General features: G+C 40.8%; 2 protein-coding genes across 2 annotated transcripts; one reads left to right on the top strand and one right to left on the bottom strand.

The window, feature by feature from the left end:
* The first annotated feature begins 4720 nt into the window (after positions 1–4720).
* Positions 4721–19041, top strand: LOC126916847 (protein obstructor-E-like). The gene is made up of 3 exons (XM_050723074.1): positions 4721–5108; positions 15854–16264; positions 17252–19041. The coding sequence occupies exons 1-3, from the start codon at positions 5054–5056 to the stop codon at positions 17560–17562; spliced, it is 777 nt and encodes a 258-aa protein (XP_050579031.1). The 5' UTR covers positions 4721–5053; the 3' UTR covers positions 17563–19041.
* On the bottom strand, positions 19026–23799 carry LOC126916848 (protein obstructor-E-like). Its single transcript, XM_050723076.1, has 5 exons — positions 23589–23799; positions 21601–21819; positions 20480–20747; positions 19566–19700; positions 19026–19443 (listed from the first exon to the last, which is right to left on the bottom strand). Exons 1-5 carry the CDS (start codon positions 23647–23649, stop codon positions 19428–19430), a joined length of 699 nt encoding a protein of 232 aa, XP_050579033.1. The 5' UTR covers positions 23650–23799; the 3' UTR covers positions 19026–19427.
* Positions 23800–25589: the final 1790 nt, after the last annotated feature.

Here is a 25589-nt window from a genome sequence, read left to right as displayed (position 1 = left end):
AGAAGCTTATAATGAAGTCGAAGATAAGAAGTCATCACCGTCTGTTTTATCATAATTTTCTCGACAGGATCTTTTCCACTCACTTACGTATGTACATTATCGAAGGTTTTGAAAAAAATAAGCAATAAGATTTTAGAATCTTCGGGTATTTTCTTGCGATAATTTCTTTTATTTGTTTTATGTATTCCGATTTTGAATATGAAAGGTTTGATGATTAAACACGATACTTTGAGTTTAGAAAAAAAGCCACCAAATACCCGTAAAATTAAATTGCATTTCTTAAAATTAAGTAACCTAATTCGAATTGTTATGGTCTTCTATGATTTGAAGCTATATGGATAATTGCAGATATTGGAACATAACGTGTCACTTGATATATTAATTGTACGTATGGTTATAAAAAGAGATTTGTTGCTGTGAAAATTACAAGGGAATGTGGCGCAGACGTTCGCCTGGGAATCTGTGACCGGTTCGACGCACATGTTCGAGAGTTGCCTACCTCTAAGGCGCGCGAGAAGCTAGCGTAAAATCTCGTAGCAATGTTAACTAATTTGACAAATACGAAGTAAATAGCGAATTAACGAAGCAACAAAGTTCCAGGATTCGTATCTCCACTTACTAAAATAAATTTCTTGACCGATAGAAGGCAACAAGGCATCTGAATTTCTATCTATGTGCACCAGAATAAACCTTTCGAAACGAATGATCGAAAAGACAGTCCCATTTTATTTTATTACACATATTTAACAAAAATCATCTTCTATTATTCGATAACATCATTCCTCTGTGCTTCGATACGACGCACAGTATAGCTCATTTGAATATTAAATATGCTCGTGGGTTGTGAATCAATTGATAACACGATTAATTAACGAGCGTAGCGAATAATCGTTACACTCGAGATGGAGGGTAGAAAGGGGTTATAAAGGTTCACTGCGAGAGACTTTCGAAACTCGGCAAGCATTGTTTTATTCTTCAGTGTCTCGTTTCCTCTTGTGACCATTCTCACCAAACATCGCGATAATATTCGTCTGGTAACAAGCCGTCCTCGGTTCCTCCTGTTTTGTTACATAAGGGAACAAGGTGAGAATCCTTTTTAAACTCTATGCTGAGCTTTAAGTGTTCCTTCTTCCGGGAAGTATATTCGGCTCCTTACGAAATCTCCTCCTTCTTTTTTCTTTTCTTTTTCCTTTCCGTGCAGATTCGCCGATCGAAACGTTCGATTCTGTGAGAGAGTGCAAGATATCCTTGAGGATAATCGTCACTTTCGCGCGTGACATCAACATTCGTTGTCATTGACACTTTTAATACTCTTCAATTACACCATATTATATTCCCAGCAGTTTTTAATCTTTGATTTACTTTACTCTCAACTACGTTTAACTACTGTACGTTGTAACGACCGATTCTATTACGGTAATATGTTTTTAGTCAGAAATATATACAACGATTACGTTTCAATGGATTTAACGATGGTTATAAATCTTTCGTTTGCACGATGATAGCGAAAGCGTTGAAAAGGAGCGATCGCTCGAGCCACATATTTATCTACTTACTTTCTAAATACTCTTAATAATAATGTATCTTATATTCGAAAGATATGAGAGAAAAACGCGATAAGTCGATGCTCGTTGATCTTTCTTATTTTTATGTCATTTGATGGCTAGAACGGAGTACACTTTAATTCTTTCGTTTTCATAAATCCATTGGAATGTTGCTTTCGTTTATTTCTAAATCTAGTGGAACGTGGAGTGAAGATTTTAAAAATAATAGACTACAGATAAGTTTTATTCTAATTTGTAAACACGAATCTCTTATTTGCCTATTATTTGCTTATTATCAAATAATATGGGAGCGAAAGGAATTAGAATTTTGCTTTCGAAAAACGTTAAGTCGAACACTTTCGTTGTTCTAAAATTCTATGTCTCGCCGAAGAAACGTAAAATAGTGTACCGGAGAAATCTCTTTGAGCTTGTGCAAATATTTAAAATCGAATATTTAGCGCAACGTGTTGTTCGCGAGGTTTGCAAAATTGCCACGGAATGAGTTGGAAAGGAGTGAAAGGAATGAGAGAGCAGAGACAAAATTCCGAGAATACTTTGTTATTCATTCGCGTGGAATTAATAATATGTAATTCTAAACACTGTGTATGTCTAACACGATCTACTTACAATTATTTGCACAGCAGACCTCTTACAAATGTAGAATAACTATAAAAGACTGTTTTGAAATTGTGTAAAAGCGACCGCTTTAACTAAGAAATCAAACAGATTATAGAAAGTTTTTCTTTCTTCGTTTTGTTACTCTTAATAAATGAATGGGAACGATGTAAAGTAGAACGAATTTCCCGATTCATGTTAAAATATGCTATAATTATAGTATTACGACGTACTTGGCCAGTATTCTCTCTTTTCAAACGGAATAACATCAAATTAGAAATTTATTTATTAACATTATAATCATGATTGCATTCGTTCCACTTCACAAGATTATAATGTAATTACCATGTATTTATATTACCTATGTAATTTATTTAAGTTACATATAATTCGTTTAATTCGATAATCTTGGTAGATTTCATCATAAATTTTATTTTCATAGTATCGAATTTTGTGATCATACGAAGATTCTATATCGAATGATATGAAATTAAATATACTTAAATATTACGATAAATACAACGCGTCGATACTTACTGTAGCCACTGTATATGCTCGTCGTAAGACAAAAGATAATTTAATCGCGCAAATTAATCGTCAAAGTATGCGATAAACTGTTACCGCGAATCGTACATAGTCGTTCTGATCAAACTGCTTTTAATTTCCTTCATATTGCGAGACCGTTTATCCACTTCCGTCTGAACACAAGGAGCGCGGCAACAAGGAGTTACACGTGAGAAGAAATAAACGATGAACGCCAGTGAATTTCATCCTGTGACCAAGTGTGTTTCACTACTATTTTCACCGAGTTATCGCGTGAAACGGCTCCGACCGGTGAAAGAAACCGTGAAGGTCTTCTTTTGAGACTGTTGAAATGCAAATTAAACAACGCTACTTGTATCAACACCGTCTGTCACAGAATTGGCCAAGAGGTTCGGCGAAGCGCGATCCCTGCTTATTTAGATCAGTTTCTTTTTTTTTTTTTACTATAATTCACTACCGCAGGCAAGGAGGAAAAATCATTAGTCAGGATTTCGCGAATAGCGCCGTGACACCGAATAATCTACATTTTATATCGACTAATACCCATTCTTCGCTTTCGCAAGAGCGAAGAACGACCTGTTTCGTTAGCTCCCGCTATAAACCGCTTTTAATCTTGCATAACGACCAATCTGGAAGATATTAGATCGAAGATCATCTCGATATCCGCTCGGTGAATGCCTTCTTCGTTCTTATTCCGTACATCCTTCGCGATCTCTCCGTCCTTACTATTACAGAGATATTTGACTCGGTATTGTTCGATTTTCTAGTAACAGAATCGTTAAATCTCGGTCAGATTTCGAGGTAAAGGAAATGGGAATTCTTTAATGATGTATTGTACGATGATACACTTGCGACGTTTATATTTTGTCATCATCGTCGGACAGGATTCAAGGAATTGAAAATGCTGCAAGTTCTCCGAAGGATCAAGGATACAGCGTGTTTCGTAAGGTCGATCCATGTACGCGCGTTTGATCGATCGTTTTGTCGAATCAATTTTTCCGTTAGGTGGACGGATGGTGTCGGAGCGACACGATGGGAAAATTGTTGCGGCGGATGGCATAGAAAGCAGGAAGAATTTCTGCGTGTTTAGTGGCGAAAAGGAAAAGAAAACGGGAGTGAAACACGATCGTGTATGATAGAGCGAACTGCAATTTACTCAACGTCGTAGCGAAGTATCCGAGCGTGAAGAATCGCTCGATAAATTCAATTACTTCGTTGCTAAATCACGGACAATGGAATCGAAATCAGAGATCCGCGTCCGATTTCAGCCGCGTACGAACCGATCGTACTAATCGCGGGAAATCAAAACGTAAAACGGAATTGATATTCAGGGTCGTTCGTTCGAATGCGCATTTCGTTTCATTCATCGATTAGTTGATTTAATACTGTCTAATACGTTTTATAATTCAGGTATGAATCATCGGTTTCTTTCGAAATCAGCGCAAGGTTATGTATTTGTTTTCATCTTTTGTAACGGTATGTGACTTGCAAGTTGCGTACATGTGCATGGCATCTATATAATTCTATCGACGAATAAATATCTTATTTCCTTCCATATCATAAATCTAAATTCGCACAAATAGATTTTGTTTGTATCTACTTCGAGCGGATGTCAGCATTAATCAAAGATAGAAACACGGAAAGAAAAAAAATACGTGACTCGTTTCGTTTAACCTTTATCGCGTCCGAGTCCTCCCTAATGAAACACAAACTTATCGAAGATATAATATTAATATATTCAATAATTTCGTAAAAAGCATAGGAAAATATCTTTCGTTCGATAACGTGAGGCTTTTTCTCGAATCGAATAGAGAAACTGGTCTCGCAATTCCCTCGATTAATTCCATAAATAACTCTGTATTTATTGTAATTACCGCAATAATTTTACCCGATGCTATCCAACTTCATCGTGCCGATGAAATGCCGCGCAAGCAAAAAGCGGCACGAAGGACAACGTTCTCACCGCGAGAGTGATCAACGACACGACGTTTTGATTTCCGATAATCCGAACGATCTATCCCGAAGTATCATCGATCGAGAGGATGCCGAGTGCGCGACGGAGTTCTCGATAGAAGAAACCAGGTGTGTTCTCCAGGGAGGCCTTCCTATGCCGCAGAGATCGGACCTACCGGAAGAGTGGGGAGCTCATATAAGACACGAAGCCAAACGCCTCTCCCAGTGACCAGTCTCGACACGAAAACTCATCAGCCGAGCTTCTTCGGTTCCCATAAGAATCACTTCACGCTTCCAGCCCCACCTTTGGATGGTTCTAGTCGCCGGATTGAAATTCCAGTAGATTCGAGTTGATCGAATTGGTCTTTCCCAAGGCCGAACACACAACGAGTCACACAATGGTATCGTCGTCGCAGATTCTCTCGTTATTTTTGCTGTTCCTGGCTGCGCACGGTGAGTCCCTGTATTTACTTTTCGTTTTACTTTTTTTACTCTTCTCCTTCTTCTTCTGCTTCATTCTCCTCCTTCATCCACGTTCCTCCACGAGTGTACCTCCTGCATCTTTCGTCTCGTACCGTTGCACCTTCTGGTCTCTTTCTTGTTGTCTTCCTCCCACGTTGTCTTCCCCGAGGATGTAACCGTATACGTTAACCACGATTTTGTTTTATCGCGTCGTTAAAGGGAGAGAAAGGAAGAGCGGTCGCGATCGTCCGTATAAATTAAGTGATTTTACTGTCCGTACGGCGAACGCGACTCACCGCGTCGTGAACAATATCCACGCGATAAACGCTTTGAGTGCTGTTTACATTCGTCTTGCCGGTCGGTCGATGTTCCATTATCACGTGCTAATACGGGTAAAAAGAGCTGCCGGGTTGTAGAGGTCCGTCGATTTTTTATTAATCGATTAAACGGTAGTGGTAGCTCGAGCGCGAATACAGGCCGCGAGTGCAAGTGAAAACGGACTTTCTGTGATCAGACGAGCGCGTTTCTCGCGGCCGCTGGATCTAAAAAGTGTGCGCATCGGCCTACTTTCGCGGCAACGATTCTTCCGATTGCTCTGGCGCTTAATGGCGATGTCTAACGCCGCGTCACCTCGTCCATCTTCTCCGTCGAAATCAACGGCCATTCGATTAAATATCCCTTTGGTAGTCGCTGTGCATCGAGCACGTCCCGCTTTCGCGTTAAGTTCGCGTACGAACGAATGGCAATTAATCGAGCTGCAATTAATTAATAACGCGTGGTTATTAACTTGCTCGTTACCGTACATCGAATCGCCGATTGTCTTCTTCGTGAGAAAATTTGTTCCACGTCGAAACTGACAAGTTCTCGTTAAGCTCGTTGACGGAATTTGATAAAAGATGAGCAAATTTTATACGAAAGAGGAAAAACGAAAATTGCGTTGCAAGAAATACAGAATCGTATTTGTCATTTTCTATTGTCATTTGTCAAACCTCGAAGAGGATTGTGAAATAACGTTGGTTAACTCTCGACCGTTTGCGACTAATTGCTGTTTCTCTGGATTATCGGTTCTTCTATACTTTAACCCTCTTTCGTTGCACAATATCCGTTATCGTTTAATATGGTATTCATAATTCTGAGAAGTATCCCTCTTTTAATAATTATTACACGGGTTTTCATAAGACAATGACGAGCGTTCATCGGGTTTCACACATCTTGAGAACTTTCTCCCGTGTCTCGGGAGTGAAAATATGAAAGTAGCTCAGCCGACAGATTACACACACACACATACACAAACACACTCTTTCTCTCTCTCTCTCTCTTTTTTTTCTCCTTCGAATATTTTGCATCTGTAGATCGCAAAGCGATCGATTAATCTCTCGTTTAAAAGTTGTACCACGATCAAACGGTATTAACGTATCGACCATCAGAGCGATAAATATTCTTTCATTGTTTTAACGATCGTAAAAGATAATCGTTGTAATGATAATGAAGCGACGACGTCGATAAGTTTAGGAATGAAAGGCTTCGCGTATGAAGTGACAAAATGTCACTCGCGTATCTAGTCTCTTTAGTTGCGAAACACAGGTAAAAGTACTTCCTGTTTCATAATTCTTCCTAAATAAACACTTGATCACTATTTGAACGCGTAATTGTCAAACACCTTTCGATGCTTTCACCTGATGCCAAAAATACCACTCTTCGATTACGATTTCCCTACGTAACTCGATTCTTCTAATGGAATAAACACGCGCGAGTACAACTTTAGCATACGACGAGGCGATGCATCATTTTCTCGAATATTATTTATCAAATAAGTTTCTATTAGCATCGGATTACTTTCTATGAAACGTACATACCGTGAATAGAAACTTTCATTTCATTTTCACACCATTCATCATCTTCGTCGTTGTTTTCAATTTCGAACGACGCCTTTCTAAAATCTAAAATCTCTTTCCTTCTTATCGATGCAATTTTAACCTGCGCCTGGGGTTTAGGAGATTAATCCGCGAACCTACGACGTTTCGTTTAAATTTTGTCGCCTACAGCGTTGAGGTGTATTTCCAGGATATAGAACATTCGTAACTTCGTATCAAAGATTAATTCAAAACCTGTGATTTTACGGACAAGGATCGTTTGACCAATAATTATATCGATTTTAACAATCATCGGTAGCACAAACTTTCCGACGACTAATTTCGGTCTACGACAAAATATTAATAAATAAAGGATTATTTATGGAAAAATGATAACCGTGCTGATGGCTACGGTTCGATTATTATAAAATCAAAATAGGCTCGCTCAATTGTGCGTAGCAAAGCCAAAATAGTTTTAATCTGAGATCTAACGAGGCCACGCATCTCCCGGGGGTTAATCTCGTATCGATCTCTCTTCGATTCACAACGACTCTTTACGTAAGAGACTCAACTTTCTATCGTGGCGTACAATTTTATTATAGAAATTATTTTCAAGCCGAACAACGGTCTAATTATTTATTCATTCCGGATGATTTCCGCTGTCGTTTCCTTTGCGGCCGACCGGAATGCCAGGACAAGAATTCTCGAATAATAGAATCATCCACCTGCGTATTTTCTCGGGAACTAAGCGCGAATACGTCGTTCTATACGGTTCTATGCGATATGGTTGCCTGGACCCGGAAGCTTTAACACAATCTGAAGAAAAAACTGCTATTATTCGGTCGATTAGTGGGAAAACTGTGAAACGAGAAGGAGAAACGTTGTTCGAGCAACGTAACCTCGAGACGAGGAAAAAGAAGCAAATTATACAGGTGGAAAAGAAGTAAAAGGAGGCTGCTTGGAAGCAAGCCAGAAAAAGGCTGGAAAAATCGTTGTAGCGAAACGGCTAATACGCGTGACATTAATCACACACATTCCATACATTTTTACATATCTTTACGTACAAACAACGCCGACAAATTCGTCGAGGAATATCGGTAAACACGAACTCTACCGATAGACTACAGATTTTTATGCAATTACGAGGAATTTAAAGCTACAAAAATAGATATAGTAGGTGCGACACGAACGAAAATATTCAAAGTATGACAATCGTAATATTCAACGAGTAAGAGAAATCTCTGCTTACGTTCTATCTCTTTACCTGTACTCGTAGAATTCATAATTTACATAAACGTCGGCAGTCTATTGGTCGGCTGGTATACCTTTAAAGAGTTGTACGATGGAAAAAAGGTGAAAGCAAGGAAAGTGCGGGAAGAAAAAAGTCATTTAACGTTTCGAAAATTCGGCCACACGCGTTAATTTCCTTCGACGATGATCGCATTAAACACCGATCTGATAAGAACTGTACCCGAAGGAGGCAAACGTATCTATCGAGCGAATAATACGAAATACTCGACACGAAGGGAAAAGGGGCGAGGAAAAAGACAAAGAAAAAGGCGTGCCACGGACGAAGAAGAAGAAAGGGGAAGTGGCTCGTATCTCGTAAACGGTGTACGGATCGTGGAACGCTTATTACGCGAGTTGACTTTTCACGTGGAACGTTGCACTTTACGGAAGGAACGTGAAAAGGTGGGGCCCCGTGACTATCGCGTACGACCATTTGCTCGCGTGTAACTCTTTACCGGTCACGGGAAGGCCGTCGATGTTCGTTTATTTCCACAATCAGGAAGAAACGCGGTGAAACGTCCAGTAGTGACATTTACTCTTTCTGTAGACTTCGCCGTCTGTCCAGTCGTACTGGTTCGGTATGCGCCAGAATTTTCCGCGTAACCAAACCTGTTCGATTTTTCATCTACCGGTTAGCCTGTCCTTGCTTGAAGATATGCGCGAGCATGGGAGGGAAAAAATTGAAGCGTAGACGGAATCTCGTCGATTCGCCTTTGAACACGCTGGAATGGATTTAAAGCACGGTTTTCTGGGTAAAGAAATATGGTTTTCTAATCGGTGGAAAGTCGATTTCGGTAGGAGTAATGAGGTTCTTACTGGGAAAGTACATAAGCGCGTACATCAAGCTTACGGTCCGTGCATCGATTTAGAGAATTCGCATGAAAAAGAGTACAGACAGACCTTTCTCTTTGAATATCTCGCGCGATGCATAGACCGATGTTGCCTTTGCGTTTACTGTTAGTCACGGACGTGCATATGTTAAAACAGTTACGCATGACTAATACTGCGCCGTTTCTCGACGAAACGGTGCGGGACGACACCTTGCGACTCGACGTGTTCGGTTTATCTCGACAACCGTTTGAACACTTCGAGGACCCTTCGAGGACCGTACGCTCCGACGACATTGCCTGAATTGCCGCGTAATTTTGAAGCCATTTACATTTCGATTCGATCGTTCCACCATCCCAGAACCTCGCAGATTTTTCCGCGAAAAACTGCTCGATATGATTTTCACGTCGACCAGAGGGTTTAATATCGAAACGAACTTCCCGAGCAGCATTTGTTTACGACGAGCATATTTAAAGATACTTCTTGAGATCTAAAGATATGCTTGAAAACAATTTCTCTGATGGGGAGATACTAAGCAAAATTTATTATTTTATTAAGTTCTTTAAAAATCTATTTAATATATCGATAACGGTTTCGTATTGTTCAAGAATGTAACACAAAGACACTTCATATCATTCCGTTTATAGCATCCATTGCTTTTCTTACTGTTTTATTTAACGGTAGTTAACATTTTTATAGAATACCGTATGAAGTATGTAATACAGAAATTCGCGTTTCTCGTCGTCAACAGGTGGGAAATGAAAGACGCGAAATCGCAGCTTCAATCGGCAAAGCGTTAATCCATCCACGTCTACATAGTAGATCGGGAATGAAGAGTAAAGAAAGCTCGACCATAAACGTTCTTGAGATATCTGTCGATGATTATGAAAGTGATCTGAGCGAAGAATCTAAAAAAAAGAAAAATGGGTTTATCGTTTATTTTGCGTTGAGCCTATTAACATTACAAAAATCTGAAATCATGTTTGCGAAGTAGTAGAAACCGTTAGATCGCGAGAGTCGGTTGTTGCGTCGTTAAACGCGGTTCAGCTCGTGCGTTAAACGCGAAACTTGAAAAATATCTCGCAAAAATATGTATATGACTTAGACCACTTTCATAACCATCGGCACATATAATACGTATTAAGAGCGACGAACGAGTATAAAATTTATGGACGCATTTTCGACTGTAGAAAGCGGCTATGAAACGGCTACGAAAGTGGAACGTTAAAAAAGAAGATAGCTAAACGGCAGAAGAAGTTCGTAGTCCATAAGAACAGGCCATAGAAGATCGCATTTGTTATCTATGGAATGTAAACAATTAGGAGTTTCACAGTTATGTGCTGGCTTCGATTCTTATAGTTAAACGCAAACTAGCGGCCTACTGCGACCACTTACTTCTTTACAAGGAGTCGTAAAGGAAGGGAAAGTATCTCGGTTCCACGACACTAATAAGAGTCTCTGTTACATAACCAGGCTGCCTAACCAGGGATGTGTCCACCTACAAAGTCAACAGGCGACTGTATCTTAGCGTTTCTCCGCAGAACGTTTTCGCTAATAATTTTTACCTATCTGCTACTTACGTTAACTTATCGCTAACGATAACATGTCAAATTCGTCAAATTATAAATTATATAGTCTTGACAAATTATTCCAAATTCTCGCTATTTTAGAAAATCGTATGCAACGTACGAGATAAATTATAATCCCGCCACATTTTATAATCTCGATCGAATATTTATTTTTAAGTATCTTTTCGTTCCTTCTATCGTTCTTCGTTTCGTTTCTCGACCAAATCCTGAAGATTCTCGACGATGCTAAAAGCCACGCGTAGATGCTGGAACGCTAATGATTTCTGGCATGAAAGCTCATTTCTCGTCGGTGGCGACTCGATTCTTCTACCACGGTGCATTGTTTGCGCTCTATTGTACTCGCAGGCAACAACATTCGACGTAATCGTTCGGAGCAGCGGTTCTTAATCTACGGTCCACCTTATTATTCGAATAAAAGACGTTCGATAAAAGCATGTGTATTTATTTATTTATATTAGATCTCTTTTCTCGACGTTCAACGATCGTTGACGAGTAATCGACGATTGTTTTAAATACACATATTTGAGGCACATCACGGATTTGAATTTTCAATTAAGTATCAGGGATCCGCGGCGGCAGACGATTATTTAAAGGAGATCCATGGTAAACGAAAGATCGATTCTTTAGACGCTCGTATAATTTCATAAATCGTTCCTTCTGGACGTGAAGAAACAAAGCTATACAAAGCTAAATGCGATATAACTTTCCATACATGACGTCGCTCATTGACGAGGTTTGGCTGTGTTTCACCACATTCTCGTTTCGTCGTCGCTATTGACGACAGCCGTGTTTAAAGCGTTAAGAACCACTGTTCCAGAGCATTCTAGACTCGATAGAGTATTCCAGAGCTCCGAATGGCGGCGAAGCGTTCCACTTGGAAAGGCGCGCAGGATACTCGAAGGTGCGCTGCGCGCTCGCTTTTCCTCGGCCGTGCAATCTCCGTTATACGAGTTACTCTTCCAGTTACTACGAAATTAATAGACATCTCGAAATTCGCTGAGCCACGGGACGAATATTTGTCACTAGAAATCTCTTATCCTGAAAGATATATCATCTCGTCCTTTTTGCGATTTAATTCCGATGTACAAAGAGTGAGATTAGGATAGAACAGCAAGGAGCTATAAATATCGCTTCAAGCGGCTTGATATTTTAAAACACCTCGAAATTCCCTACCTGCGTCGTAATTCATGGTCCGTAACAAGATGCTAGAATCATTCTCTTCCGTAACTTGCAGTCGCGCGTGTATCCTTGACATTCAACTGACCGTTCTAGAACAGTCTCCAAATTCGATCGTTCCACTTCTGCATCCCGAAATTGGTTTAAGCGTATCCCCTAATCCGTTATCATAATCGGGCCGATTATCGAAATTTTATTCCAACTGCCGCGTCGTTTCGTTCTTCCTCCGTTCCTTCCACATCGCGAAAAAAAGAAACAGATGCGAAAAGGATTGCTTTTTAATTGACCGTCTAAATCAAGCGGATCGAAACGAAGATGAAACGAAGGTAAAAGACGAGAATTGGTTTAATTACAACGCTACATGGAGACCTTTTTACACCGTTGTTTCGTTTTTTCGTTATTTTGGTGCTTTTAGGTCGGGGATTTTGCTGTCTGACGAGTTTTATATTTTCGTTGAAACGTCATCCGTACAAAATGTTGTACGCTGATTATGAAAAGTATTTGCACGTTTACAACGCAATTCATTCGGTCCACGTATTAGCTTGTCCGGGAAGTGTCTTTCTTTCGCAAACGTGTTTTTTACAACAATGCACCTTCGTACAAACGTGAAAGCAAGTCTGTGAAATGTCGCGATGTTTATCTCGACAGAACAAAATGGATCGTACGTAATTCGACAAAATGATATAAAACAAAAAACATTGTGCGTCTATTATTTCCTCATAAAGCGAAAGAAACTTTTCGGACAACCTAATATATTGGATTTCGTATCATTTAGTAGCAATTTCTTTTCGAGTACCAAGATCTGCCATGAAACTGAATACGAAGCTGAAACGTAGAACCTGACAAAAAGAATGTTTCGTTGTAAAATAAAGGTATCTGCAAATGCTTTTTCCAATCATTGTAACTGTATCTATACCTACTCCTCAGTCCCTTAAACTCTCCAAATCTTCATATAGCAGCACTTCCAACATCGTAAAATATTTTAAAGACCAATGATTTCGTTTCGAGAAGAGAAAATATCGTATCGGATTTGCACGATTGTTTTTTAAGGAAGTTTTACGTAGAATGAAATTTCGGTGCTCGCTTCTGGACTCGAGAAAGTCACCGAGCAACTTCTGCTTTTCCAGTTTCTTTCACCTGTTTAATTCTTTTTAATTCTTTTAATTCTTTTCTCGGTTTATTAATCGCGATGTTCGATGAAGGATGAGAACGACATTAGAGTAGAAGTCGATGAATCGAATGTTCGATTTTATGGAGGACAGGGTAGAGGAAAGGAGCGGGATGAAGGTTGCAAGTCAAGGCTAGACACTTTCACTCGTGCCCGGACCATGCTCTCTTGGGAGCGAGCTACGAGCTGCCTTCCCACCTTACTTTGCTATGTATGTATTCGCTTTTCTACCTGGTCTCGGACACCGAAATGCGCCCATTAACCGAGATATTACGACCGCTACGTGTAACCTCCTGTGGTTAAGCGATTGCGCCGGTCCGACCGTTCCATCGTGGCACCAGCAACTTCGCTTGCGATGTAAATTAATTTCACGACTCTGGTTCATTGGAACCTCGCGCTTCGTTTGGGCGGTTTCAATCGTCTTGTCGCAACGTTAGCTTACCGAGAGACACGTACAATATATACAATCAGTCGTAAAAGTCTGCGTACAAAAGTCAAACTTAGCAAATGTATCTGACTTGGCAAAGAAATTAAAAACGCATTTTGTCGCAATATTACTTTGTACTCACGCCGTGGTATAATTATTGTAAGTGTGTTTCCAAGAGGAAATTAAGAAATTGAAACATTTGATTCATAGAAATCTTTGGGATAAGATTGCATCGGAAATTACAAGATCTTTAACTTTTTGAACGTCACAGAGAGAAAGAGAGAATGACATTTTACTATTTTTATGATTTCACGTAGATGTAACAGGTGTATGTAAGTTTTGTAACATCGTGCCTTATATTGTTTTACTCGGCTTTCGAGACTGGAAGTGAATATATCGCGTCACATTTGAACGATATGCGTGTCAATGCGGTGAAAAATTCGCCGAGCTAACGTTTTTGCTATGATATCTTGCATTTGAGTAATGATATTCACGTATTCGTATTCACACGATTTATTTGAGAGGATGTTGGCAACGTGTGCATCAATCCGCCAAGTATGACACGAATTTTCCTATCGCTTCTTACGCGGTTCGCACGCGCCGTTAAGATGAGTTTTACTTGAAGTTTCGTTAGAAAAGCCTCAGAATGTGGCAACGATACATACACTTACGTGACTATTGTATACCTGGAAAGTTTCTTTATAATACGTTACGTATTTACGTATTGTAACCGTTGGCAAAACGAGTCAAAGAAGGAGAAACTCGATTATTTTTGCAGTCAGGAGCTATTGCTCTGCGAACACGTTTCGCTTAATAATGATCGATCCTAGTGACCGGTTAGCGAAGAAAAGTCCGACGAAACGTAAGAAAAATTGATAAGTATTGCGAATAAATTATACGCGTATTTCTTTTATGCGAAGATAAATAGAAATTGAAAGGAATAATTTTAACACCTTGTATATAACGGCGTCAAAAAGGAAACGGGTAAGTAGGTATACCTCGGACTCAGACTGTTTGTATCGCAATTTTCACACGATTGCCCATAGCGCTTGCAACAAACGTTAACACCTTTCCAAGCACAGTGGGCATCTAAGAAAATATCACACAGAGGATTGTGTTCTGCAACGCTTGCCTTGCATAGATTTATCTGCTGATGAAAAAATTCGTATGGCGCGATAAAATAACAATATAATAATCGCATTGTGATGCCAGCGATTGAAAAACGACTGCCGCCGCATAATGGCAGAATAATCAGCGGGTACCAGCTATGTTACGATGTCGTATCTTTATTGAAACAAGTATGAGAAGGGCTTCGGAACGTCGAAGCTTAACTATCGTGAATTACCAGCGTCAAACAATTTTAATTGCATAATAAGAAAAAGAGATTTCGATTTATTTAATTGCTCGTCGAATAAAAAGCATTCTGATCTATTCTATCGATTAAAAATTACACTTGAAGCGTATCGTGATAGCTAAAGAACGTATCTGATGAAAGCTATTCCGAACCATTGCAGATAATAAATAGAAGAGAAAGTTTCTCAAAGGGTAACAGGAAAATTGTACGAAAGACAAGTATGAGAGGATAAGATTATAATTCGTTAAAAGTAGCTTCTGTTTCAAAATTGTATAACACCTTTCGATCAAAATCTTCTTTCCCTCTTGACTCTAATTACGAATTCCAGTACAGTTCGAACGTCAAATTTCTCACGGTTTACACGGTCGTACTCTTTTCTTTTTGGAAATGTTTATTTCAAGACAAAAACTAGGATCGTGACTCGTTCTGCGGGATCGATGTGCCAACGAACGATGAGTCAGAAACGTTCGATCGGATCGGCCAAGAAATCGTGTTACTATGCCTCATGGTCGACGGGAACGTGTTCCTCGATCGAAAGAAGAGATCACGAAAAGATGTTGTCGTGCAGCTGGATATTAAGTTGCGAGACGTACGGCCTTCCCAATGAAAATTACGCATAATTTCCCACTCGTTTGAAAAACCATGCAGCAACTGTCTTCGACAATGTTAACCGTCGATAATGGATCGAGGCTGAGCGATCCGCCGCCAAACGTTTCGTAATTGGTATTCATTAGCAGCTAACAGTTGTCATCCTCTTCGAATTACAGATTTCTTCCTCCAAGTCGCGCACCTACGAACGACTCGTGAATGGGAATGATACGTTCCGAAAGAACGAAAGAGTACTTTGTTCGGAGATTTATCTCGACGGACGAAAATTTGACTAACAAATTTGATATTTACATCGTCGTAGTTCCCATTTTTATCGAATGCTAATTCTCGTGATATCCTAAACTATCTTCTCCATCCTTCGTCCTTCTTTCTCGCCTACGATTAATTTGACGAACAGCTTTATTTCTGAAACACGTTTTATTCATATTTTTTTGCGTTACAGTATCGCGTGCTCAGAAGCAACAGCAAGAAGACCCTTGTCAAACAAAATCCAGAGTCGTGGGCGACATAGAATACTGTGATCGCTACTGGGAGTGCGTCAACGGTCGCCCAGAATTATTCGACTGTCCAAACGGCCTCGTATTCGCTGGAAAGCACCGTGGCGTGACCGAGGGTTGCGATTACCCCTGGAGAGCGAACTACTGCGACGGAAAACGTCAGGCGAATCCACCGATCCCGGCCGATCACTGTGACTGGCTCTACGGTATTTTCGGCCACGAGACATCTTGCACTCGCTACTGGACTTGCTGGAATGGCACGGCCACGGAACAGCTGTGCATCGGTGGACTTTTGTACAACGAGAGGGCCAGATCCTGCGATTGGCCGGAGAACGTCGAAGGATGTCAGAAACATCGTGAGTAGATGAGAGGTTTTCACTGCTGGTCGAAAAACCTCCTGCAAGTTACTCGTTCGCGAAACACCACGTCTTCCCCTCTATCTTTGCTTCTTTGACGTCCGTTCCCTCTTTCGCAAAACGCGTAACATTTTGCCAGAGGCGACGTTCGCGATCATTCTCACTTTCGAAAGCGACCATGTAAGAGTCTACGCGCGTGTGGGTATGCGGCGCCCGTGCTTATTTTTCTCTCCTCGCCTCGTGTAGTCTACGTTCGATGTCAGTGGCCTCCGCCGGGAAAAAAAGGTAAGTCGTTAATTAGCATTCGAAGCGAGCTCCCGTCGCACCTTCGTCTGCCCCACGCGTCGTACCGTCTCGTCTCGACGGTAACCGACGAGCCTGACAAGTTGACGAACAAGAGGTCTCATTCATCGCGGCGAACACGTAAAAGTACCGATCGCGGCCAAAACTGCTTGCAATACGAATTTGCGGATTTACTTCGTCCTTCGTCCTTATCGATCCTACGTTGCAGACGATAGCTATTAAGAGATCCACTCGTTCGTTCAAAGAAATTTTGCTTCTATAGGTATTTTACGTTGCGAAACACGCGCGATACGAACGAATCAACAGATTTACGATAAAATATCGCAATTAGAGAATGTTTACTACGTGTCGTCAGATGTCCTGATACCTCTAGTCGACGCTGTACAACCACGCTCCTGTGTATAGAAACTACAAAATATTAATATCACAGAATATTAATCGAAAATGTTCGAACGACGTACGTACATGTTACATAAAATTACGTAACGAAACGAATTGAAGATCGTCGCGCGCTAAAATTCCGAAATCCTCGGTTTCTAAGTACATAGCTTTTCTATGGGATTCCAAGTTTAAATTACTCTGCTAGATGCTAGAATGTCGAAATACTAACGCTTATCCGTGTTTCCTAACGACCTCGACTATTACACTGGCATATTCTATAACGCGTAATCGAATCTCCAACAGCTCTGTGCAACGACGACGCGAACGGAAACGTTCCACTGGGCAAATCCTGCAACCGTTATTGGCAATGTCAAGGAGGATATCCACGGCTACAGAGATGTCCGGCGATGCTGGTGTTCGATCGAAGGTCGCTCAGGTGCGTGGTCCCACCCACCGAAGACTGCGACGTACCCACGACACCACCCAATCTCGAGGGCGACCTTCCTGAAGGAAGAAACGAACAAGAGCCGGAGGAGGAGAACCTTCCACCGGGTGTTCCGCCATTGCCAGCCGGCGCACTGCCGATTCCACTTCGAGCTCGTCCCAGAAATTAAATTGTTCAACGCTTTTCGATAAATCGTAAGGTCTTGGACTGCGTCTATGCGTGTGGAACGTGTAACGTAGGACGGTTTCAGGCTTTGTCTAAAACGAGCCGATTTTTGCAAAATACCGTACAAAGGAAAAATCATGGAGAATCGTCGAGCGATCGGTATCGTTTGGTTCGATATTATTTTACGTATTATTTCGTCAACGTCGTGTAACTTAGGCGATCTTTTAGACGATAGAGTAAGAGGATCGGTTGCTCAAAGTTTGAAATGGACAAGACTGTTTAATCGCTTTATCGTTCGAGTTGTCTTCTATCTGCCTCGTATTTACAACGTGTTCTATTATTTATTTATTCACTGAGAAACCGCATCGCTTTTAATATCACGCCTGACGGAATCGATTACTTCAGGCTAGATCGCTGGATCGTAATTTCTTTCGTAAACAGGTCGATAACACCAAGACAAAAAGAAGAATCCTAAATGTTCAAGGACGATAGAATTATAAAAAGAGATCGTTTGTGAGCAAATATTCGTTCCCGACTTAAAATGTAGCTCGTAAAATGTAGAATAATGTATCTTCGTGAAAAGAAAGACGCATATAGAATCACGATGTTCATTCTTGTCAAAGTACTAAATCCTACTGTAAAGCAATTTCAAAACTAGCGATTAATATCCCTCGTCTTCTCGTTGATTTCGTTTGATATACCTTGATCGTTTAGATCAATTTTAGATCATGAAATTCAGCCCACTAATCGCTCATTCCATCGTTCCTACGTCATACAAATATTCATTCGCGCCAAACACGTTGCAGTTACGCGCAATCGTGTTCCAACCGAGTTCCAGGCGACTCAGGAATCTTTACAAAATGTTCGTACGTTACACGTTACGCGCGTGAGAATGCAGTCCAAGAGCGTGGATCGGACGACGATCGTCCGCGAGAAACGCGATCGAGAATTCATTCCAAAGTTTCGAAACGAACAGAAATCTGGATTGCAAGCCAGGAAACGTGAATTTACCGATATTGTAATCGGTATCGCGGCACTCGAATCTAGAAGAGATGGCGCGAGGTCGCAAGCGGCGTTGTTGAACTCAGTTCTTTATGTATATTCACCGCTTCGTTAGAAAGTATGTAACTACTTCTGATTAGAAGTGCTAGATATTCCTCTTTATATCTCATTCTTCTTCTTTCGTTTCTCTAATTATGGTCGTTTCGTCGACGACTATTTTGCGCACATACGTCTAAGTTAAAAAGGATATAGGTAAATCGTATGGAACACATCTTGATTGTACACCCCCTGGTTATTGTTATTAAGCAACTATCACCACGCTGTTCTCTGTCATTTTTACAGTCAAAGTGTAAATATTCTCTTTTAGCCATTCTCACCCTCCCTCTCCCTTCTCGCCTTAATCGTAAGCATCTATTAAAACGTTCACAATTGTACGGATATAGACTCGTTGAAATAAAGTGTACGTTGTATATTTTTTGTACGCATGTCCACATTTTATTCCAATGTTCAGTGTACACGTCGTTGTCCCTATCGTTTTCCGGTTGTTTTCCCTTTAAAACACATTTTTCTAACTAAAAGTAATTAGAAATATCGATAGATCTATTTTTGCTTTATATAATTATTATACATCTGTGAAATTGTACAGATCTATCGGTATCGTCTACTTTGTACCGATAAAGCAATACTTTGCGTTGTAGTTTCGCTAATTTTACTCATTCGTAACGTTTTCGGTAGGCGGTTAGATTATTTTTTATCAAGTAGAATATTTTGCTTCGAGTAAACGGCGAAGGCTGCGGATTTCGTGGTTCTAAAACGGTTGATAGACTCTTGCGAACTCGAATAGCGATGCTGATATCCGTGTGTAACTTAAACGGTATTGGCACTGAAACAAACCGACGAATTATTTATAATTCTTCGTAAATTATATTTTACGTAATTTTCATTCTCACTTTCATCGAAAATATGAAAATAAAAGTTAACGAAACGATGAAATTTGTAACGTACCAATGAGGCAGTTCGTCAGGATCCAAACAGCTCAGACTCACGGAATCGAAGAGTTTTCCATCGCCGCACGTAAGTAAACGTGGATTGCCATCGACGCAGGTGATCAATCTGCCACAGTCCCCAGGTACAGGGAATCTGAGGAACAAATATTCTCTATAAGTAGGATTACGAATATTTAACCGCATTTCTTCCTTGGTTTTTATCGCTGTTGTACCATTAAAAGAAAGAGAAATGACGAAAATTGGGTTTCTTAAGACGACGGTAACGCCGAATAACCGTAAAACACGTGTCACCTCTCGACAGGCGTTCCTTCGAGTTATCCTCTCGAAAGCATAGGGAGACCGGTTTTTAATTTCTCCGTCGGACAAAACAGCGGCCGCTGGTTATTTAAGGACATCGGCTTCTTTCGCTTTCAAACGAACGATTCAGCCTGCAGTAGGTAATTTATTTGATCGATAAATTCTTCTTCGACGGTGTCGTTTAAAGAAACCTCCGAAAACTTTTCGTTATTCGTATTAATATCTTAATAACATTTATTTACTTTTAAATACCTGTCGGTATTTTAATCTCCTGTTAGTCACGACCCGTTATTGAAATAAATAACGAATTACAAAAACTAAAAGTGGAAAAGTAGCTAAATGGGATACGAATGGAACCTTCGCTACGCTCGAAAGCGTCTATGCGACAGACAATAGACCCCAACAAAAAAGTCTACATTTTGCGTACGAACTTCGATGATCAGACTGGCATAAATGCACATCGTGCATTTATAATCCAGCCATTGTTCGTACTCATCGAACGCCCATGTATATCAATCGTATACCCATCGAATAAATTTCCGAAGCGTTTATAAATAATATATCGTTGAAAACAATGGCAACTGCGAAAACAATGGTTTCGTAGAAACAACTTACCTCGGGTAAGGCCAGAACTTGGCAGCAGCGCTGTGCGAAGGTACTTTGTGCGGACACTTGAAGCCGACTATTTCCTCCGGATTGCAGTAGGGCAACAGTTGGTCGGGCCAGACGCAAGTGTGACTCTTCTCGTCGTATACTAACCCTGCGTCGCAGTGCGTTTCCTCGGGATGTCCGTGGACGCATTTGATGTAAGTGGTGCTGCACAGGTCGCTGGCAGGATAGAGACCGAATTGATATTCGCAGCCGGGACTACTGAGCGGAGTAACTGAAAACGACCCATAGATTTTTACATTTTACCTATAGATTTCGAGCTTTCACGATGTTTATTAAACGACGTATCTGTGATTCTTCGGGCTCCGGTTGCGTTTCTTGGTAACGCGTTGCGTCTTGTTCTAACGTTTCAAGTCTACCTTGAAGCAGACTGGAATGTTCAGCAAACGAGGGAACAACAATGAAAACTGTCAAGAACACGGTCGAAATCCGAAGAATCGCAAAGATGTTATCTAGTCCGGGGATTTTCGTCTGATCTCTTATTCTTCGCTTTTTAATAAGCAGAGAGACATTTGTGCGAATTCGTATTTTCAGGAATACGATTTAAAAGATAAAACTTGAACTGAAATTTCTTTCATCTACGAGATATCGCAGCGGATGTTACACCTTACATACTTCGTTGTATTTTTGTGTATTTTCGTTGTTTGTCCACGTTTGAGCCTTCAAATTTCCCATAAATCCGCGAAAGTCCGCAGTCGTAAGCATCGTTCGTATTCTTCGACGTAACGTGACAATTTCGACGCACCGTATCTTTCTAACACTTGAAACGTTTCGAGCTTGATCGAAATACGAAAGAATCGTCGTTGATACGTCGTGATTCTTTGCTTCAATTTTATCTTACTTTTTAATTAGTGCTGCTTTAATACGCTGAGAGGGTAGACATATCAGAACAAGGCTGTGATATGAAAATTCAAGGATCGCAACAGGATTAGCGTTACAACTTAACGACGTGCTATAAACAAGGTGTTAATAAATCCAGATAGAAAGACAGAACCTTCGCGCGTAGCTCGCATATGCGTGTCGTTACGACATCGTGGCAATTGTTGAGAACGTAACGAGATACTTACGGTCAGCCTTGCGATCTCCGCAGTGGACGGCCCAGTGATAGTTGCAATGGTCGTGTACAGCGCCATGGCCGTCGAAAAGTAATCCGTTCTCGCAGTACTCGAGGGTCAGGGTACCGTTCGTACAGAGGAAGAATGAGTTGCAGTCCTCGGGGTGAGCGTACGCGTGGACGCCATGAGGATTGGGACAGGGTGGCGCACCCAACAGGGTAGCTGCTTCAACTATACATCGAAGTTAAAAGAATGTTATTTAACGATGGAAAAAATTATTATCATAAAAGAAAAAGTCAAGAGATAAAAGAAAAAAGACAGAGGTTTTTTCCGAAAAGTAACGCCAACGTGTTCTATTGTGGGTGTATAACGAATGGCGACATTTAGAAAAACTAGAGAGATACAAATTTATGAGATAAGAAACAATTTAAAAAAGCAGATTTTAATAGCTAACACGATCAATGGGAGCAATAAAAAAGGAAGAAAAGGACGAGATAGGTCGTAAAACACCTGGAAACGATCGTATTGTTTTACGTTCTCTTGATTCGGTGGTTGTTTAACCGTTGTCATTTGCAATTTTAATCGGAATCTTATGAATTGAAGCAACTAAATTCTTATGCGATTTTAGACAAAATTGTTGTCTTCTTTGTAGCTTCTTTACAAGTTCCGCTTCGTTTCACCTTGCGTACAAAAATCTAACAAACTCAGATATTAAAATAGGAAGAGGACAGAGAAAAGAAATGCACGCGTTACCTTGAAAGAATATATAAGGAACATTTACTACTACTAAGAAGCTCGTTCTGAACGAGCAAAACGATAGAGAAAGCGAGTCAAGGTTACAGACGGTGAATCTTGAATAGACAATCAAGCGAAAAGAAGAGGTATGACAAAACGCAATAGCAAAAAAAAAGAGGCTAGTTGCTGGTCGAATAACAAAGCGTGTCGCGAAAGAAAAATATTCGTGCATCGGCGAATGGAAAGTCGGCGCTTCTTTGTACGAAGAAACAATCAGGAAGAACACTGCGAGAAAACCGCAAACTACAGGTAGTCGAGGCTAATTGCTGGCAAAAAGATTTCTAGTAACCGGCGACGTTCACGATAGAAAGGAGACGGGCTAAGAATGAAAAGGCTGAAGGCAAAGAACAAACCAGCTCGAGGTAGAAAGAGAAACCCGCATATTTTAGCGATATTAATCACGCGAGTACGAGTTATTCGTTATCGAGAGAAATAGAAAGTAGCATCGATCATCGATAAGATGCCGAAAAAAAGGCACGACGAACGATGCTAATCCGACGAGGCCTTAACGAACATCCAAGTCTTAAATAGCAGCGATATTCGATCCGAAACGATCTGTAAGAAGAGTACCATCTACGATCGTAAATTACCAAAGCGTGGTTCTTCGATTGAATCGAGGAACTCTTTAAAATTCCCTCGCGCGGTAAAACAAACATGCCGGCTACGTAACACGTTCGTTGTGTCTGTGATATGGAAGAAAGACAAAGAGGAAAGCACGTCGACAGAAAAGACACGGAGGAATACGGAAGAACGCGATGTAGAAAGAGGCAACGTGCCATCCGAATGGCGCGTGCATGAATAATGCAGCTCGGGTTAGATCGTGGTCGACGATATGGCGAATACGTTTCGGAATAATAGAGAGGAAGGCGTGCAAACCCGCTAGACAGACTCCGCCATTATATCATAGGTCACGTCGACGTAACCATATGGCGAGAGGAGGCGGTCGCCGAGACAACGGTGAAAGCTATTGAAATTGTATGACACGAGTGTCGTAACTCGGGGAACGACCGAGACCAGACGTGAATACGCCTGCTGGGATGCAACCCGGAGAACGGTCGATGCGCTTCTCCGGACTCATCGTTGGCCGCCGATAATCCGCAGATCGAGAAGGAGAAGAAGGAGAAGAAGGAGGAGGAGACTTCGCCGTGAGGAATCTTAGCAGAGGTGTTCGATTTGACCGACGACGGTGAAAAAGAAAAACTTACCGGAGGCAAGAAAAATCACCACGGCCAAAAAGGTCACGCTCCTCCGGTGTTCGATCGTCATAGTGGTCGCTCGGTCTGATCCTCCACTCGGGTCGACTCTGACTACTGACACTTAGTTATCGACCTCGGAACAGAGAGCTTCTCCCTTCACTTGCTTGGTACACTTGCTCTCTCGTTACCCCACCCTACCGATCGTTCTCCGCGTCGATTTCTTCGAGCGATCGTGCGACTTCGGTGAACCGGGCCGAGCGTAGCCGAGCGGACAAGCGGCCGATCGAACGTCTCATCCGAAAATCCAAAGGGAATTTGCAAGAAGTGAAGCGAGAAACGTGAGAAAATGCGGCCCCAAAGAGGTTGGATTTTCGCGAGATTTTCTATAACGCATTTACTGCAACGTGACTGCCAATTTTCTATACTTTGTCCTGACAGCCGCGATAGATTGAAATGTACCATAAGATTTAATTTTTGCAAAGTATTATGTCCTATTTCCACGCATTTTCTCTGATATTGTTAAGCAAATCATTCACGTTGGCGAACATCTTTCAGTCCATAAAATTGATCTTATTTTAACCATCCTAGACAATTTGACGACGTGAATCAACGGCGATCGTCGTGGCAGTTAGCGTGTTAATATCTATTCTTCATAGTGCGCAGAACTTTTCCAAATTTTTCGTCAACACTGAGCGTAATATCGTAAGTGTAGCGGAGAAAATAATTTGTAGAAACGATTGCGCAACGTAGAAGAAGAGCCAGGTTTCGCGTTACTGGACTGACATTTTGGAAAAGAAAAAACCTCGGTCTAGCATCTTGATTACATGGAAAACGGCTACTTAGCTGATGTTTTATAACGTAGTTAAGCGTTTCCTCTTCGTTAACATTTCCATCAACTTTCGTGTTTACGACGATGCAAATTGATCTACATAAGTACATATAAGTGTACACGTGCTATACACGTGAGCTGTAATTATATTAGACAATTACTACGTTCGTAATTATTTAGATAATCATTGTTACGGTTATGAATGAAACAGTTACACAAAATGATACGCGTACAATGGTCGAAGATAATCATTTTCGACTAGTCGAAAAGTTAATAAAACAACGATTTTTATACACTGCGCATGTGTTACGTATATTTTATGTACGTAACGTATTAACTCGTTTTCACGCTGTGATTGAAAAATATGTATAAATTTCACGCGAGTCCGAACTTGTTAAAGAAGTAATGTCAAACCCTACCCCTTGCAGCTATCTCGATTCTTGTAACGTGTCACAGCAGTTGCAAGGGAACAGTACTATTAATTAAATGAATTAACGATAATTAAAAATAGTCTTGAAAAGAAGAAGAAGTTTTGTCGTTTTCTTCCATGGCAGAAAATAATAACACAGAAATATAGAAAAACATGAAAGTTATTTGCCAATATCACTGACGTCTGTCTTTAGGAAACTACGTAGAAACGTAATAAACTCCGTAGCTAATTTTACAGATAATTTATACGTATTTTCAAAACGAGTTCTTAAAGAGAAACAACAACAGCCAAGTAGCCAACGCGTTAAATTAAACTCTTCTACTACGCGTTAAATTAAAATCACGTGTAAAGTAGAATCGTAGAGTTCCTTTCCATCTAACTACTTTTTAACTACTTGACTACCTGGCTGCAACGCATATTCCCTGATGAGATTCGCTCGATCTTCCAACGTATATACATACCACGCTCGTCAACCATTCGTTTGTACAACGTTGAATCGCATTAGCGTCAGCGAGGTTAAAAACGAGAGGAGTATGCGATATACACATATGACCGTACAAATACATTTCCTGGATGTATGTATGAAGTACGGTTAGCCCCTGGAGGCTTTAACTGGCCTTACGCAACAGTCATCGCTACTTGGAGCAATGGCTCCTGAAGGGAGAACCAGATCTCCCGGCATGGACAGTGAAAGCCGACGAATGCCGATCGCGATCTGGCTACTCATGATCTGCATTGTCGGTGAACCAGT

Source organism: Bombus affinis, chromosome 5, assembly GCF_024516045.1.
Source record: "Bombus affinis isolate iyBomAffi1 chromosome 5, iyBomAffi1.2, whole genome shotgun sequence".
Lineage (NCBI taxonomy): Eukaryota > Metazoa > Arthropoda > Insecta > Hymenoptera > Apidae > Bombus > Bombus affinis.
Note: the sequence above shows the minus strand (reverse complement) of the source record. Positions and strands in the feature narration are given on the sequence as shown.

What these genes read in the sequence shown, in the direction of transcription:
- LOC126916848 (XM_050723076.1), bottom strand. Translation starts at nt 23,649, where the DNA reads ATGACGATCGAACACCGGAGGAGCGTGACCTTTTTGGCCGTGGTGATT. An exon ending in GGTGATTTTTCTTGCCTCCG is followed by an intron (nt 21,820 to 23,588) that starts GTAAGTTTTTCT and finishes TTCGATGTATAG; the next exon opens with TTGAAGCAGCTACCCTGTTG. An exon ending in CGGAGATCGCAAGGCTGACC is followed by an intron (nt 20,748 to 21,600) that starts GTAAGTATCTCG and finishes GGTCGTTTTCAG; the next exon opens with TTACTCCGCTCAGTAGTCCC.
- LOC126916847 (XM_050723074.1), top strand. Translation starts at nt 5,054, where the DNA reads ATGGTATCGTCGTCGCAGATTCTCTCGTTATTTTTGCTGTTCCTGGCT. An exon ending in GCTGTTCCTGGCTGCGCACG is followed by an intron (nt 5,109 to 15,853) that starts GTGAGTCCCTGT and finishes TTTGCGTTACAG; the next exon opens with TATCGCGTGCTCAGAAGCAA. An exon ending in CGAAGGATGTCAGAAACATC is followed by an intron (nt 16,265 to 17,251) that starts GTGAGTAGATGA and finishes AATCTCCAACAG; the next exon opens with CTCTGTGCAACGACGACGCG.